Source organism: Ovis aries, chromosome 14, assembly GCF_016772045.2.
Source record: "Ovis aries strain OAR_USU_Benz2616 breed Rambouillet chromosome 14, ARS-UI_Ramb_v3.0, whole genome shotgun sequence".
In the NCBI taxonomy this organism is placed as follows: Eukaryota; Metazoa; Chordata; class Mammalia; order Artiodactyla; family Bovidae; genus Ovis; species Ovis aries.
The window spans coordinates 66,417,320-66,432,324 of NC_056067.1; the positions used below are offsets into that span (position 1 = coordinate 66,417,320).

Consider the following 15,005-nt stretch of genomic DNA (forward strand, 5'->3'; position numbering starts at 1 on the left):
CGGAGGCCCACCCCAGGCACAGCTCCAGGGCGCCCGTGCCTCCGGTTTTCTCTGCCCGGTGACTCCAGACAGATCCCCTGCCGGCGACCTTGCTTTCCTCTCAGGACCCCTCCTCCCTCAGCTCCAGCCGCAGTCCCTGCTCCCTTGCCTGCGCGGAACGACAGGGGACCCCAACAGATTCCGCCCCACCCCCAGGATTCTCCGCCCAGACTCCGCTTCTGACAGGATTCTCACAGAAAGACCGTGTTTGTCTCCACTAAGATTCCTCCTCCAGGCCTAGCTTCCCCCACCTGACAGAACTCTCCCAGACACTGCCTCCTCAGACAGGCACACCCGCCTCCCACGCAGATCCTGCTCCCGGCTGAGGCAGGCCTACCCGCCCTGCAGATCCTGTCTCCATCCTCGGACGGACCTCCCCACAGACTCCGCTCCCCTCTTCAGCCCGCCCACCCGGAGAGTGTTAAAGCCAGCGCAGTGGCTGGCTAAAAGGTGGCCAGGGGATCTTGGGGGCCAGGCGATTTCAGTTTCGCTGCTCTGAGCCCCTTGGGAGCTAGCTGACTTAGGTTTCAGTGTTTCTCACGTTAAACAATAAAAAGGCTAGAAGGCCAGTAAGCGGCCCGGCCACGGGGTGGGGACGCTTGGCCTCTCCGCCCGGGTCAGCATCTCCCCTCGGTCTCGACCCCGCCCCCTCCCGAGAGCGCCCGGTGACGTAGCTGCGGGCCATCTCTCCGGACGGCCGAGAGGCGGCCCAGGCGGGGGCCGACCACGTGCGCGCCTGCGCAGCAAGCGGCCTGGAGCGGGCACTATAGTAGCGGGCACGCGCCCGGCCGGCGGGTCAGGCTGCGGCGGCGGAGAGGCGGTGCCCAGCCCCTTCCTCAGGAGAAGCGCTGCGAGGGGTGGCGGCGGCCCGGGGCCGCGCGTGCGTACTCGCGGCCTCGCGCGCTCCGACCCCGCCTCCGGGCCCGAGGCACCCAACGCGCGTGCGCGACGGCGTCGGCGCCAGTTATTTCTGTCCCGCCCCCCGACAGTGGCTCTTTCTGCGAGCGGGCGCGCGGGCGAGCGGTTGTGAGCGTGCCGTGTGGTGCTGATCTGAGCAGCCGCTGAGGCGGCGGCGCAGGCGGCGGCGGCGGCGGGAGAGCGGGCAGCGGCCGGGTGAGCCTCGGTAGCCCCCCGCGCGCAGCGGGCGGCGCCCCAGGCTTTGCCTGGCGGCGCTAGGCCTCGCGGCTGCAGCGGCCCAGCCGTTGGCTGCAAGCGCGTTTGCGCCTGCGTGGCGGGCCCCGCGCCCCTCCTCCCTCCTTGGGCGCCCCCGGCGGCGTGTGAATGGCGGCTTCGGCTGCGGCGGCCTCGGCGGCGGCGGCGGCCGCCTCCGGCAGCCCGGGCCCGAGTGAGGGCTCGGCGGGCGCCGAGAAGCGCGCCGCCGCCTCCTCGGCCGCGGGCTCCGCATCGGCCTCGGCGGCGGCATCCGCCTCGGCGTCGTCACCCGCGGGGGGCGGCGGCGAGGCGCTGGAACTGTTGGAGCACTGCGGCGTGTGTCGGGAGCGCCTGCGGCCGGAGAGGGAACCGCGCCTGCTACCTTGCCTGCACTCGGCCTGCAGCGCCTGCCTCGGGCCCCCGGCGCCTGCATCCGCCAACAGCTCGGGGGATGGAAGTGCAGCGGGCGACGGTTCTGGTGAGTGCGGTCGGACCGGGGGCGGCTCCTCCCCCATCCTGCAGCCAAGGTTCGGAGGAAGCTCGGCTATTGGGGGTCTGTCCCCAGCGTCACAATGGCAGGGGTCATCTGGGTGAGAGGGTCGGGACCGGACAGTGGCCAAAACGGGTGCGGACTGTGGGTCTCTTATTCGGATGGGGCGACTGTTTCAAGTTAGGTCAAAGAAGGGTTTGATTGCTTCTCCCGGAGCGGAGGGTTGGCCTAGCATGGGGTGGAAGTTGGTCCCTGTGGAGGATGGGATCGCAATCTGGATGTGAATATGCGTGATCTTGTTTTCCCCTGTTCTTCGCAGTGGTGGACTGTCCAGTGTGTAAGCAGCAATGTTTCTCCAAAGATATCGTGGAGAATTATTTCATGCGAGACTGTGGCGGTAAGGCCGCCACGGATTCCCAGGATGCGAATCAGGTATGTGTTGCCCAAGCAATCCTTGGAAGGCCTCTGGACGTGGGTAGGAGTCTGCAGCGCAGAGCATAGTACCAGCTCCAGGCTTCACTACGGCTTTAGCAGATTGTTTAGGCTAAGTAAAGGCATCATCTTACCAGGTTGTATTTTCTGGGTCTGAATGCAGATGTGTCTGGTGGTGCTGTCTCTTCTGACTCTGCCTTTGCTCAGCAGTGCTGCACTAGCTGTGAGGATAATGCCCCAGCCACCAGTTATTGTGTGGAGTGCTCTGAGCCGCTCTGTGAGACGTGTGTGGAGGCGCACCAGCGGGTGAAGTACACCAAGGACCACACCGTGCGCTCCACTGGTATGCAACACGGAGGGGTTGCCTTGATTCTTCCCTGCATGTTTTTCCAGCTGCTTTTGATGCTGGTTGTAGATGGTGGTGGAGTGTCAGGGAATTTCTGATGGAGTACTAATTGAAAGGCCTGAGAGCAGAATTCAAAAAGGGGGGAGGCTGGTCCTCTGGTGGGTTACCTCTGCCCGTCCGGATAGAAGGGGAAAAGCCACAGGCCGGAAATGTGTGGAGTGCACAGGGGATCTCATGCTGCAGTAGAGGGTGTGTCGAGGCTTTGAGGGAGCACTTGAGGGAATATGCCTCCAGAGGTGGAACGATCGCATGTACAGATAAGGAAATGCAGGCTGTTGGGGAATGGTGTGAGGGATCTCCTAGGCCTGAGATTCCCTGGGATGTGGTTGAAGTAGGAAAAGTGAGGTCTTTGGGCCCTGTGTCCTCATAAGCCGTGAATGTCCTCAGACTGGCACTGACCAGTGAGTGCTGTAAGTGTTCTTATTGTTAGATCGCAGATGTTTCAGAGTCTTCACTAGTTATCTTCAGACTTTTCTGTGACCGTGATGGCAGTTCTTCGGAGAGGGGCTTGGGCTTGGTTTTTCGGCCAGAACTCCCCGTGAATGGTGTTTTGGTAGTCATGCCGTGGCTCCTGCAGCCCAGACGACAGTTTTGATTGGAAAATCCAGATGGAGGTCATTGCTGTGAGTCATGAGAAGCCTGGAGGGAAGGGCAGGGGTTTCCAAGGGGGTCCTGGGTTCTAAGCACAGATCAGCGTGCAGGAGGGGGCTGTATTGGGGGCACTGAGATTTGCCTTATTTGTATCTTGGTGTTTTTATGTCTCAGGCTGGGTCACTGTAGCATTGAGACGTGATTGAGGAGGAAGGGGCTGGCTGTTCCCAAGCAGTTATCTAATGGCAGCAGATTCTGGGAAGTGGTGGGGGTCACTGTGGTGTATTAGTCTTTGGGGGGGGGGTTTGGCTTTGAGCACTTTCAGACGCTTTTCCCTGTGTGGGGGGCCTGGCCCCTCTCCGAGGGTCCTCCTCTGACATCAAGTTTGTCCAGCCTGAGAAGGCTTTGCGAGGCTCCTCGTGGGTTGTTAAGATGGTGTGGCCTCCTTTTACCAGAGAAGAGGGACGAGGTCTCCAGGCGTGGCTCAGGAGGCAAGGGTACCTGGCATGTCTTTAGGTCCTCGTTTGCTTTCAGTCTGAGCCAGAGAGCGCTTGCGTGTGTCTGGATGCCATGGTTGCCAGAGTCCCCCTCCCCTGCGGCACAGAGTCTTTCGAGTGGAGGGAGCCCAGCAGTGGGGGCTGCAGAGGCGGAGGAGCTCTCCAGTGTCTGCTTGGAGGAGTTTTCAGTAGAGGGAGCAGTGGGGTGGTCATCAGAGGCCATCGTCCTTTCACTTTCAAGTTGTCAGTCCCAGAAGCTGAAAGAAGGGGAGTGCGGATCTCTTGGTCAAGATAAGGGCAGAGGGTGTTCAGAGCAAGGGTTTGGGCCCTTCCCTTTCCACTGCTGTAGGCCCTCTGTGTTTTTTAGCAGCTAAGCCAGGGCTGCAGGACAGACACGATGTGAGGCCCCGGTCTGTCTGCTCCTTGAGTTGAGGTGGTGAGGCCCAGCTCCTGCTTCATAGACCCCATTCCTCAGGGCCGGCCAAGTCGAGGGACGGTGAGCGCACTGTGTATTGCAATGTGCACAAGCACGAGCCCCTTGTGCTGTTCTGCGAGAGCTGCGACACCCTCACCTGCCGGGATTGCCAGCTCAACGCCCACAAAGACCACCAGTGAGTCCTGAGGCATGGCGGGTGGGTGCTGCCCATTCCCATGCTGGGCGCCCGGGCCCACCTCTGTCCGCCCTCAGGTACCAGTTCCTGGAGGATGCAGTGAGAAACCAGCGCAAGCTCCTGGCCTCATTGGTGAAGCGCCTCGGGGACAAGCATGCAACACTGCAGAAGAACACCAAGGAGGTTCGCAGCTCGTAAGTGTGGAGGCCAGTGTGATGGGGCAGATCTTAGGGTGAGCACCTGCCTGACTGGCCCTGATCTCACCCTCTGCTCCCCAGGATCCGCCAGGTGTCCGACGTACAGAAGCGCGTGCAAGTGGACGTTAAGATGGCCATCCTGCAGATAATGAAGGAACTGAACAAGCGGGGCCGCGTGCTGGTCAACGATGCCCAGGTACTTCCTGTGTGGTGCTTGTCTGCTGACAGCTCGCCCTAGCTCTGGTAGCAGCGTCCTGGGGGTTTGGCTCCCTCTGCTGGCCGCTGATGCCATCCTTGGGTGGGGAGAGGCTCTTCTAGTGCCATTTCCTCCCTGACCTCTCCTGCTCTCCACCTGCAGAAGGTAACCGAAGGGCAGCAGGAGCGCCTGGAACGGCAGCACTGGACCATGACCAAGATCCAGAAGCACCAGGAACACATCTTGCGTTTTGCCTCGTGGGCTCTGGAGAGTGATAACAACACGGCTCTGCTGCTCTCCAAGAAGCTGGTGTGTGCTGGTGGGCACCCAGTCAGTGGGTTCTGGGTCGGCACCTCCCAAGGCCCTGGAGTGCTGTCCTCTGCCTCTGTGCTCATGTACCGCCCTCCCCCAGATCTACTTCCAGCTGCACCGGGCCCTTAAGATGATTGTGGACCCTGTGGAGCCCCACGGCGAGATGAAATTTCAGTGGGACCTCAACGCCTGGACCAAGAGTGCAGAGGCCTTTGGTGGGTGTTTGTCTTGCTCTCTGAAGCTTGCTCTCCTGGGCAATGTGCCGTAAGCTGTTTTACCTCCTTGCTGCAGGCAAGATTGTTGCAGAGCGTCCTGGAACGAACTCCACAGGCCCGGCACCCATGGCCCCTCCTCGGGCTCCGGGGCCTTTGGGCAAGCAGGGCTCTGGCAGCAGCCAGGTAAGGGAGGGGCCGTGGGGGAGGAGAGGCGCCCAAGGCCTGTTGGGGGCCGGCCTACTGAGGTTCACTCGATCTTCCTACAGCCGATGGACGTGCAGGAAGGCTACGGCTTCGGGTCAGGTGAGTGGTTTCTGCCTGGTAGGTGGGAGAAATGCAATGTTCTAGGTGCCTCCAACCTGTATTTTTCTGTGTCCTGAGCAGATGACCCTTACTCGAGTGCTGAGCCCCATGTGTCGGGGGTGAAGCGGTGAGTTTGATTGTCCTTTGGTGCATGTAGGGACAGGGTGGTCATGGGGACAGGGGTGCTCAACGCCAGGCCACACCCACAGGCCCCGCTCAGGTGACGGTGAGGTGAGTGGCCTCATGCGCAAGGTGCCACGGGTGAGCCTCGAACGCCTGGACTTGGATCTCACGGCTGACAGCCAGCCACCAGTCTTCAAGGTCTTCCCAGGCAGCACCACCGAGGATTACAACCTCATCGTCATCGAGCGAGGTGCTGCTGCTGCAGCTGCTGGCCAGCCTGGGACTGCGCCCTCGGGGGTGCCTGGGGCCCCTCCCCTGCCTGGAATGGCCATTGTCAAGGTGAGCCTGCTCTAGGCTACTGTGGCTGGGGAGTGGAGGTCTGTCCCAGCCAGCATTCCACTAAACCACTCCTCGCCTCCTCGCAGGAGGAAGAAACAGAGGCTGCCATTGGAGCTCCACCTGCTGCCACCGAGGGCCCGGAGACCAAGCCTGTGTTGATGGCCCTGGGGGAGGGCTCTGGTGCAGAGGGTCCCCGCCTGGCTTCACCTAGTGGCAGCACCAGCTCAGGTCTGGAGGTGGTGGCTCCAGAGGGCACCTCAGTCCCAGCTGGTGGCCCAGGTTCCCTGGATGACAGTGCCACCATCTGCCGTGTCTGCCAGAAGCCAGGTGACCTGGTCATGTGCAACCAGTGCGAATTCTGCTTCCACCTGGACTGCCACCTGCCTGCCCTGCAGGATGTGCCAGGGTGCGAGGCTGTGGAGTCTGCAGGGTGGAGGGCTGGGCTGGGTCCCGTGCAGCCCCTCACCTCTCCGTGTCCTCTAGGGAGGAGTGGAGCTGCTCTCTTTGCCACGTGCTGCCTGACCTGAAGGAGGAGGATGGCAGCCTGAACCTGGATGGGGGAGATAGTACGGGAGTGGTGGCCAAGCTCTCACCAGCCAACCAGCAGGTGAGGGGGGACCCATACGCTGGGTTTTCCTGCAGCCCCCAGCTCCCCGCTGACCCTGACATCTGTGTCGTCTACAGAAGTGTGAGCGTGTCCTGCTGGCCCTCTTTTGCCATGAGCCCTGCCGGCCTCTGCACCAGCTGGCTACTGACTCTACCTTCTCCCTGGTGAGTTCTGGGACTTGGGAGGGTGAGAGGTGCAGGGGCTGTTTGGCCTCACCTTCAGCCTGTGGCCCCTGCCTGCAGGATCAGCCTGGTGGCACCCTGGACTTGACCCTTATCCGAGCCCGCCTCCAGGAGAAGCTGTCACCCCCCTACAGCTCCCCCCAGGAGTTTGCCCAGGATGTGGGCCGCATGTTTAAGCAGTTCAACAAGCTGACTGAGGTGAGCCGTGGGGATGGGGGTGAGTTGGAGGAGGGGAGGCTGTGGGGCAGATGTAGGACCCATCCATTGTAATCTGCCTGGCAGGACAAGGCCGACGTGCAGTCCATCATTGGCCTGCAGCGCTTCTTTGAGACCCGCATGAATGAGGCCTTCGGGGACACCAAGTTCTCCGCTGTGCTGGTGGAGCCCCCGCCGCTGAGCCTGCCTGGTGCTGGCCTGAGTGCCCAGGACCTGTCCAGTGGCCCTGGTGAGGGCCCCTGAGCCAGCCCAGCTTGGCTCTGTTCTGTGTCCTGTCACTCCCCCCCTCTCCTTCCTCCTCTCTCCGGTGGCCTGGCTCCCACTCCTTGGTGGCCCGTACCCCAGTCCCTCACGATATGGTTTTTACTTCTGTGGATTTAATAAAAACTTCACCAATTACTCAGGCCTTGGTTGGTGGGGACAGTGGTCCTGGGCCTGCCATCAGTCCCTCACCAAAGCTCTCTTGCTGAATGGGGTGGGGCACGTCTGTAGCCATCTGGTGTCTGGGAAGGGTTACATTGTGGGCAGGCAGGGGGAATCCCCAGGTGCGTGCTGCATCCTGGACTGGGGCAGAACATTTCTTATAACCAGACAGGGTATCACAGTGAGCTGGGTGGGCTGAGACTTCCACTGGGCTAATAAAAGTAGGACACTGTCTCCCTGGGGGATAGGCCTGGCCTCCTGGAATTATACCAAGAGATCTGGGGGAACCTACCATCTTTGGGGGTGCTACCCTTGAGGCTGAGGCAGGGGGGGTGCTGTGCCAGTGTTTGCAGCTCACCATCACCTCCTGAGGACCTGGGAGGCTTGCCCAGATGAAACCATTCCAGCCCTCTCTCCCACACCCTGACTGACGGGCACATTACCAAGCCTCCTGAGTGACTTCCTAACCTCATGTCAGGCCAGTCGCACAGGCCCAGAACCAGTGTCCAACTTCTTTTATTACAGAAGGTACAATGAAAATGCCATGCCATCCACTGGCTCCCTGCGGAAGCACAGGCAGTCAGTCCCTTCGAAGGTTCTTGAGCCTCTCCTCCAGGTCTGCGTCTGCGTCCACCAGGGCAGAGGCTGCAGCCTCTGCTTTCTTTCCACTGGCAGCCACACTGAGGGAGCCTCCAGTGGAAGGGAGGTCTGCAGAGAGTGGGGGTTAGGAAGAGCGCCCATGCAGAAGGGAGTAATGCAGGGAGAGGGTGGTGGCTGGGTCACAGGGTTAACACAGGCCCCAAGGTGTAAACACTCACTTGACAGCTCATCTGTCAGGCTCAACCCCAGTTCGTCCAGGACCTGGGCTACAACAGCATCACTAGATAACCAGGAGAAGCTTATGAGGATCAGGGGCAGAGCCAGGCATCCCTCCCCACCCTCCCGCTAGCCGTCTCCGAACCTCTCCTCTTCGTCGTCCTCGTCCCCCATGGCGTCATCGATGGCGTCATTCATCATCTCCTCCTTCATGTCCATGATCTCTGCCTGCCGCTCAAACTCCATCATGATCTTCTGGATCTGGGGTAACTTCAGCTGAAAGGGGGAGGAGGGTGTCTGGGCCTGAGGTCTGTGGCGGTGGGGCGGGGGGCAGGGGGGGGGGGGGATGGAGAGAGGCGAACCTGTCTGTTCATGGTGCCCATGGCTTTGGTGACACCCTTCATGGCTTGTGCCATTGAGTTGTTAGACTTGAGTGTTTGGATCTTGAGGGACACAGCCTGGATGTTGGCCCGCATCAATACAAACTTTCGGACGTACCGCCTGGTGCGCACCAGGTCTTTCGCCATGATCCGAACTGCGTCCTGAGAAGGGGACAGAGGACAGGGAGCGAGCCCTGGGGGTGTGCTCACTGAGGCCTTCAGGGGCTCCTAGGGACCTGCCCCAGTGCTCACTGCTACCCCCTACCCACATGTGTCTTGGGTCACCACTACACAGATCCCTCTGTAGGCTTTTCACCTCTGGTCCAGGAATCCGGAAGAAAAGCAGGGCCCACCCTTGAGGAACCTTTTTTCTTCCATGTCCAGTCAACACTCATTCCTGAATTTCAATCCTGGCCAAAGAAAGAGGATCTCCCCCTCCACCTCACAGGCCGTGCTCACCTCAAGAACCAAATACTGATTTACATACAAGCTCAGCTATGACTTCCTCCCCAAAGCTCCTCCTTGCTTTGCTCATCCCAGGAAATGGCACCTCCTCAAACAAGCTGCTCAGGCCAAAACTCAGCCATCTCTTGCTAGTTTGCCCTCAGGGAAAATGGATCCCATGCCACATCTATTGAAGTAACTACTACAACTCAGCCCTCAGCTCCCACTGTTGCCCATGATTCTGAGTGGCCTGGCATGGGCCACTCCCGAGTTTCCCTGTCACTCCCTCCCCAAACGTGCTGTTCTGACACACTTGGCACTTGGCTCTTCGCAGGGTCGCTCTCAATTTCTCAAGGCTCTAATATCAACTCCACAGAGGCAGCAGTTTTGGACTCTGAAACTAAGGAAAGCCTCACTTGAACCCTTCACTCCATTTCCCTAGAACACACGTCCTGTTTTGTCCCGTTTGCTGCAGCCCCAGGTTCTGACCAAGCGACGGCACCTGGCCTGGAGTCCCAGCTTGTTCCCAATCAAGCTTACCATCTGGCCCTGCTTGGCCATTTTCTTGATGTCCGCGATGATTTTCTTCTCCTGGGTCTCGAGCTTCTGTCGCTCACGGTCCAGCTCTCGCATGGCCCGGTTCAGGGCGCGCTGGTTCTGCCGCAGCAGCTCCTCTGGCGTCTTGCGCCGCCCAAACAACAGGTCCATGGCAGCAGGAGCCTACCAGTGAGCCTGGGCTAGCGTGAAACCTGGCTGTAGGGTGGTGGGAGGCACCGCTGGGGTCACACTGTGTATGGGCGGGGACAGACGAGGACTCACAGAAAGGAAAAGGGTGAGCAGGGAGAAAACAGAGAGTGGAGCCTGGAACTTGGGGAACCCCAGCCACCCCAGCTCCTCTCACTCCACAGTGCCCCTACAGAGGTCCTGGGCTTCAATCTCCTCCTGACTCTGGGATGAGACCCTAGAATGTCCAATGGACCTAAGCTGGAGGTGACCATGTGTGGATACAGCAGGGGGACGGGCGCGGGGAGAGGGGGCTCGAAACCCGGAGCGCCAGGGAAAGGCCAGTTGACAGGGTCCCTAACATGAGGAGCTGGAGGCCGCAAGTGCTACAGACAGGGTCGATGTGGGGGCTCCGAAGCTGACAGCGCGTGGATGGCATTCAGTTTAGGGCGGGGGTCTTAAATGCTGAGGGAATTGGATGCGGAGAATAAGGCTGGGGGATGTTGGGGACTCCTGTACAGAGGGCGGGATTTTAGGTGATGGCGTGCCTTGTTCACCCAGGAAACTCTTGGGGGCTTTCGGGGTCTTGAGCACCGAAAGCAAAACAGCATGAGGACCCAGGAGATAAGGGAGGGCCCCAGGGAGGGGCGAGGCCCTCGAACACCGCCGCCCACGCGCCCACCCAGGGCCCGCGCCCCAGTAGGGGCGACTCACCGGAGTTGGGATGGGGACTCGCTTCCGTTTCCGGGTCACGCTCCTCTCATCCAGAGCCCTGGAGCGCCCACCAACGACAGCCCCTCTGTTCTGTCGCCTCGGCCGTCACCGCCGTTTCCGGATTAAACCACCTGACGTCACACGCCCCTCTGGCGCCCGGAATGCTGGGCGGGGCCAACAGCGCGCGTGCGCACGCGCCGAGGACCGTGCCGGCCACAAGCGCATGCGCAGCATTTTCCGTCTCGCTGCCGCAAGCTTGGTGTTCCGTAGGTTCAAGTCCAGCCTAAGGGAGCTGAGCCCCTGTCCCATCTTGGCCCCGTGGGCTTGATGCCCTTTCGGGCGCCTTCCTTCCAGCCACCCGGCGGTCCTTCACCCCACCACGTCACTCACTGTAGAGCTCTGCTCATCTGAGGGACCCAGAACTCGCGCTGATGTTTCCAAATCTCAGGTACCCAGTGGCACCAGGCAGTTTTCCTCCTCCGGTAGGAGGGCAGAACAGCAGACGGTGCGGACTTAGCCCCTGTGCCGGCTCACTGGCCGGGAAGCCAGTGGTCACTGGATCCTGCCCCTCCCTTGTCCCAGAATGGGATTCATCTCATCCTGCCTGAGGGGGAGTCCCCTCATACCACCTGTGAGCACACAACTCCCACCACTCTTGCTGCAGGAGCTCTGGCGGCCATCACCTGCCCCTCCCACCCCACAAAAGGAAGAGGCGGAGGCCATGCAGTAACATTCCCCTTTAATAGCCTGGTGGGACCTCCAGTGGTGGAGGGGTGGGGTGCCGGGTCCCCAGCCACCCAGTCCCCATGGCCACCCACCCCAGAGCCCAGAGTAGGGGGTGGGGCTGGACAGCACCCAGCGGGGGGCTAGACAAGCCAATTCATTTCCCATCGCTGAGCGGGTCGGGGGAGGCAGCGCCGACCTTAATCACATGGTGGTTAAAAAAAAAAAAAACTAGGAGCGGGTAGCAGGGAGGGGTGGCCGGCCAGGGCATGGGATTCCCCCACCGGCCGCCCCATTGTCCCCCCACCTGTGGCCCCCAATAAATATCTGCAGGGGACGCCGGGGCTGGTGGCCCTGGCAGGGGTGGGTATGCGCCAGCCCTATTTCAGGCAGCGCTCGAAGTAGGTGGAGCCGATATAACCACCCCGCATGGAGCGCTGCACATTCTGCTCAAACAGCCTCCGGTTGTTCTGCAGGACCTCGGCGGCTTCCTTGTTCAGTGGGTCTTCAGGGTTGGGCTCCTGTGGCCGGTATGGGAGGGGCAGGAGGTCAACAAGCCCAGAAGTCAGAGGGCCAACCTCCCCCAGCTGCCCTCCCACCCCCACCCCTACTCACCAAGAAGAGATACTGCAAGCCATAAATTATGGAGTTTATCGTAAGGACTGGCTTCCAGTCCTCTCTGTGGGCAGAGAGCATCATGATAGGGGCTGGTGAGCGGGCAGCCACCACAGGCCCTGCTGGGACCAGACAGGTCAGGCCCAGGGCATGGGACAGCACGATCGGGAAATGCTAGCGGGAGGGTGCAGAGAAGCACAGGCCAGAAAGCCAAGGTCAAGCCATGAGGAAGAAAACGCAGAGCTGAAGAGACAGAGGGACACACAGACCACAAGGGGAAGGGAAGGGAAAGAGACTGGTATAGTGCAAGGTCATGAAGGGGGCCTGGCAGGCAGGGCTGGGCAGCGTAGTGGAGGGCCAGTGCCCTCACCTGAGGATGTTGAGGCAGACGTTGCCCTCGAGGTCAATGTTGGGGTGATAAACCATCGTCTCACACTTCACCTTGGGGGGGTCATGCGGGTAACCCTGGCCCACCTGGCTCCAGGAGAAGAGAGGGCAAGTGGATAGGTGCACAGCAGTGCCTGGCTGGGGCCTCAGCTGTTGCTTCCTCAGCCCAGGGAGCCACCCCTGCACACCTGAGACTCACCTTAAAACTGAACACAAACTTCCCGCTCTTGTAGAAGCCCTGTGAAGGAAGAGGAGAGGAGTCAGAACCCCACTCTGCAAGGCCCGGCAGGTGAACCAGCCAACTTGAGGTGGTGTCACCTGCCGTGCCTGAGAATCCAGTTAAGCGTGCCCTCACCTCATCAGGACAGATAACCAGCTTGAAGTTGAGGAGGTCGTCTGGATCTGAGAAACTGATGTCACACGTCTTGGGCAGATTCAGCTCGTTTATGTCTGGGTTTTCACAGCAGAGAAGGGAAACAGGCCAGGAAAGGGGGAGATAGGGGGTGCTCAGAGCAGGTGCCAGCAGAGCCTCCATAACCTCTACCCAGGACCCCAGTTCTGTCCTGGGCAGTGGGCCACCCCCTCCTCCCTCTCCCTGCTCCTTCTGCTCCGCGTCTCCAGGCAGGCTCTTCCGTATCTATGGAACACTGCAGATATGCTGGAACTCCTGGGGGGCAAGCTCTAACTCTTCTGAATCCAGTCGTAAGTCCCCCAGCCCAGCTCCTACATGTTCCCACTCCTGTGTGTCCCACCCCAAATCCAGCATCCTGACCGCGACCTCCGCTTTCTAGAGGAGTCTCTACTTGTCTGCGCAGATGCAAGGATCTTATTTCCCTTCCTCACCCTAAATCACCACCCCCCCCAGTCCCTGGCCCCCACTGTCCATACACTCCTCTCTGCTTGTCGTCCTAAACTCAGGATCCCATCTGACCTCCAGATCTGTGAGTTCCCAAGCCTCCTACCCTATACTATTCTGAGCATAAGAGTTCCAGCATCTCTAGCAGGATGGTCTAAACCCAACCCTACTCCTATCTCTATAATCCCTGGTACCCAGCATCCCTCCCTCCTCCTGTCACCCCAAACTGACATGTGACTCACCCAGACCCACGACACCCAGGCCCCAGAACCCACTTCACCAGGTCTGACTCTGATTCCCAGTGACTCTAGCGTTAATACACTAAATCTCCCACCCCGATCCTCAATCCTCGGCCCCACTGTCCCTATCTCCTCTTCCTGTCGCCCAGGTTCCCATCTGACCCCCCGACTCTCGAGTTCCCGGTCTCCCTCTTCCGCTGCCACCCTCAGATTCTCGGTCCCTAGTATCAGACTCCTAGCTTTCCGAACACGCTCAGTGCCCCCTGCTCGGCCCCCCTACCTCCGACCACTTTGGTGATTATATTACCCCATCCCCGGCCCCTCGGCCCCCAGGCCCTGGTCTCCGATCCCCACATCCGCGGCCTCCCCGTTTCTGACACCTTTGACCCCTGGCAGCCGCATTACTCCACACCTGACTCCCGTATCACCCGGAGCCAGGCTCTGACCTCCGACCTCCACTCCCATCCCCCGACTCCCCTTACCCTTCTGGATCCGCAGCTGCGCCGCCGACGCCTTCTTGCTGCTGCCCTTGGTGCCGCCCGCCGACTCCTCCTCCTTCTTCTGCTGCTTCAGCGAGAACAGCTTGATCATCCTGCCGCCGCCGCCGCTGCCGCCGCTGCGGGGCCCGGGACCCCGGCCACCCGGCCCCCCGCCGCCGCCCGCGCCGCCTCCGCCACTCGGACCCGCCGCCGCGGCCTCTCCGGCTGCTGCCGCCGCCCGCCGGGCCTGCCGCGCTGCTCCGCGCCCACCGCGCGGCCCGCGTCGGCTCCCGTAGTCGGCTCTGGCCTGGCCCGGCGCCTCGGGCCCGCTCGGCGGCGTTCGGGCCCGCTCGGCTGTTCTCGGGCTTACTCGGCCCCGCCCCCACCCGCCGCTCCCTCCTCCCGGCCGTCCGCTCCGGCGTCCTCAGGCTCGGCTGCGGACGCGGGGTCCTCAAGCCGTGTCCCTGGGCCTGGTCACTCGCTCTCTTCGCGAGGGCTCTGCGGCTCGAGGCGGAAGGGGGAGGCGGGGGCTGCGATGGCCGTGCACTAGACAGGAGGGCCGGCTTCCGTGGCAGCAGCGGCTTCGGCGCGGAGGTCCGCAACGGCCTCGGGCGCCCCACCGCTTCGGCTATTTCCGTCGCCTGCCCGCTTCGGCTCTTCCCGCCCGGCCTGCGCTGTGCGCTTGCGCAGCCGCTGCCACCGCCCCACGTTGCTCCGCGCTGGGACTTGGGGATCGGGCTCCTTCGGCTTGGTTCGGGTATTTCCGTTCGTGCGGGCCGGGCCGGTCACTTCCGGGGACGCCCGCGAGTCCAGGGAGGAGGGGGATGGCGGTGTCGCCGCCATATTTAAGTGGGGCAGATGCAGGCCGCCTCACTTGCGGGCCGCCATGCCCACTCGCAGTTGTGCGGACGGCGGCATAGACGGGCCAAACAAGGGGCTTGACCCCAGGGGCCACAGACGGAGGCAGGGTTAGAGTCAGAGCCTGAGCAAGGCCAGGAGCGTGGCCTAGAGTGCATGACTCAGAACCTTCGGGGTCCCATCTCAGGCTCAGAGAACCCGCCTGCAGAGTTTGGTTGAGGTAAACTAGCAAATAAAACGTGTCAGAGGATAGTATAACACTGTGGAGGTTTACACGGGCTCACACGCTTGGGGGCAGCCCTCCGCACGGGTCTAGAGTTTGCCCGCAGGCGACCCCCGGCCTTCCGCCATCTCCGTCCGCGAGGTGGGCGGAGCCAGCCTCCCCTCCAATCACAGCTCAGCGTGCGTTGGAAGGCGCGAGCAGGCGGCGCGGAGCGGTT

At 61.4% G+C, this 15,005-nt stretch overlaps 3 protein-coding genes across 6 annotated transcripts; 1 reads left to right on the plus strand and 2 right to left on the minus strand.

Annotated features, from left to right (window-relative positions):
• The first annotated feature begins 1,026 nt into the window (after window positions 1–1,026).
• On the plus strand, window positions 1,027–7,307 carry TRIM28 (tripartite motif containing 28). The gene is made up of 17 exons (XM_027978925.3): window positions 1,027–1,669; window positions 2,001–2,113; window positions 2,324–2,456; window positions 4,083–4,218; window positions 4,296–4,412; window positions 4,497–4,611; window positions 4,774–4,920; window positions 5,024–5,138; window positions 5,215–5,321; window positions 5,405–5,441; window positions 5,523–5,568; window positions 5,651–5,903; window positions 5,990–6,309; window positions 6,387–6,510; window positions 6,588–6,674; window positions 6,753–6,890; window positions 6,975–7,307. Exons 1-17 carry the CDS (start codon window positions 1,321–1,323, stop codon window positions 7,149–7,151), a joined length of 2,514 nt encoding a protein of 837 aa, XP_027834726.1. The 5' UTR covers window positions 1,027–1,320; the 3' UTR covers window positions 7,152–7,307.
• A 524-nt stretch (window positions 7,308–7,831) lies between these two features.
• On the minus strand, window positions 7,832–10,532 carry CHMP2A (charged multivesicular body protein 2A). Of its 3 annotated transcripts, none has more exons than XM_004015466.5 (6): window positions 10,409–10,532; window positions 9,512–9,724; window positions 8,510–8,689; window positions 8,293–8,423; window positions 8,150–8,211; window positions 7,832–8,039 (listed from the first exon to the last, which is right to left on the minus strand). In XM_004015466.5, exons 2-6 carry the CDS (start codon window positions 9,677–9,679, stop codon window positions 7,912–7,914), a joined length of 669 nt encoding a protein of 222 aa, XP_004015515.1. In that variant the 5' UTR covers window positions 9,680–9,724; window positions 10,409–10,532; the 3' UTR covers window positions 7,832–7,911. The 3 variants fall into 3 exon arrangements, with proteins under 3 accessions (XP_004015515.1, XP_004015516.1, XP_060255198.1); XM_004015467.4 differs by having other exon boundaries at window positions 9,512–9,758; XM_060399215.1 differs by having other exon boundaries at window positions 7,832–8,211.
• Window positions 10,533–11,130: 598 nt separating this feature from the next.
• On the minus strand, window positions 11,131–14,350 carry UBE2M (ubiquitin conjugating enzyme E2 M). Of its 2 annotated transcripts, none has more exons than XM_027978945.2 (6): window positions 13,711–14,350; window positions 12,489–12,583; window positions 12,333–12,371; window positions 12,117–12,220; window positions 11,747–11,810; window positions 11,131–11,652 (listed from the first exon to the last, which is right to left on the minus strand). In XM_027978945.2, exons 1-6 carry the CDS (start codon window positions 13,817–13,819, stop codon window positions 11,512–11,514), a joined length of 552 nt encoding a protein of 183 aa, XP_027834746.1. In that variant the 5' UTR covers window positions 13,820–14,350; the 3' UTR covers window positions 11,131–11,511. The 2 variants fall into 2 exon arrangements, with proteins under 2 accessions (XP_027834746.1, XP_027834748.1); XM_027978947.3 differs by having other exon boundaries at window positions 11,747–11,865.
• Between the last annotated feature and the right edge of the window lie 655 nt (window positions 14,351–15,005).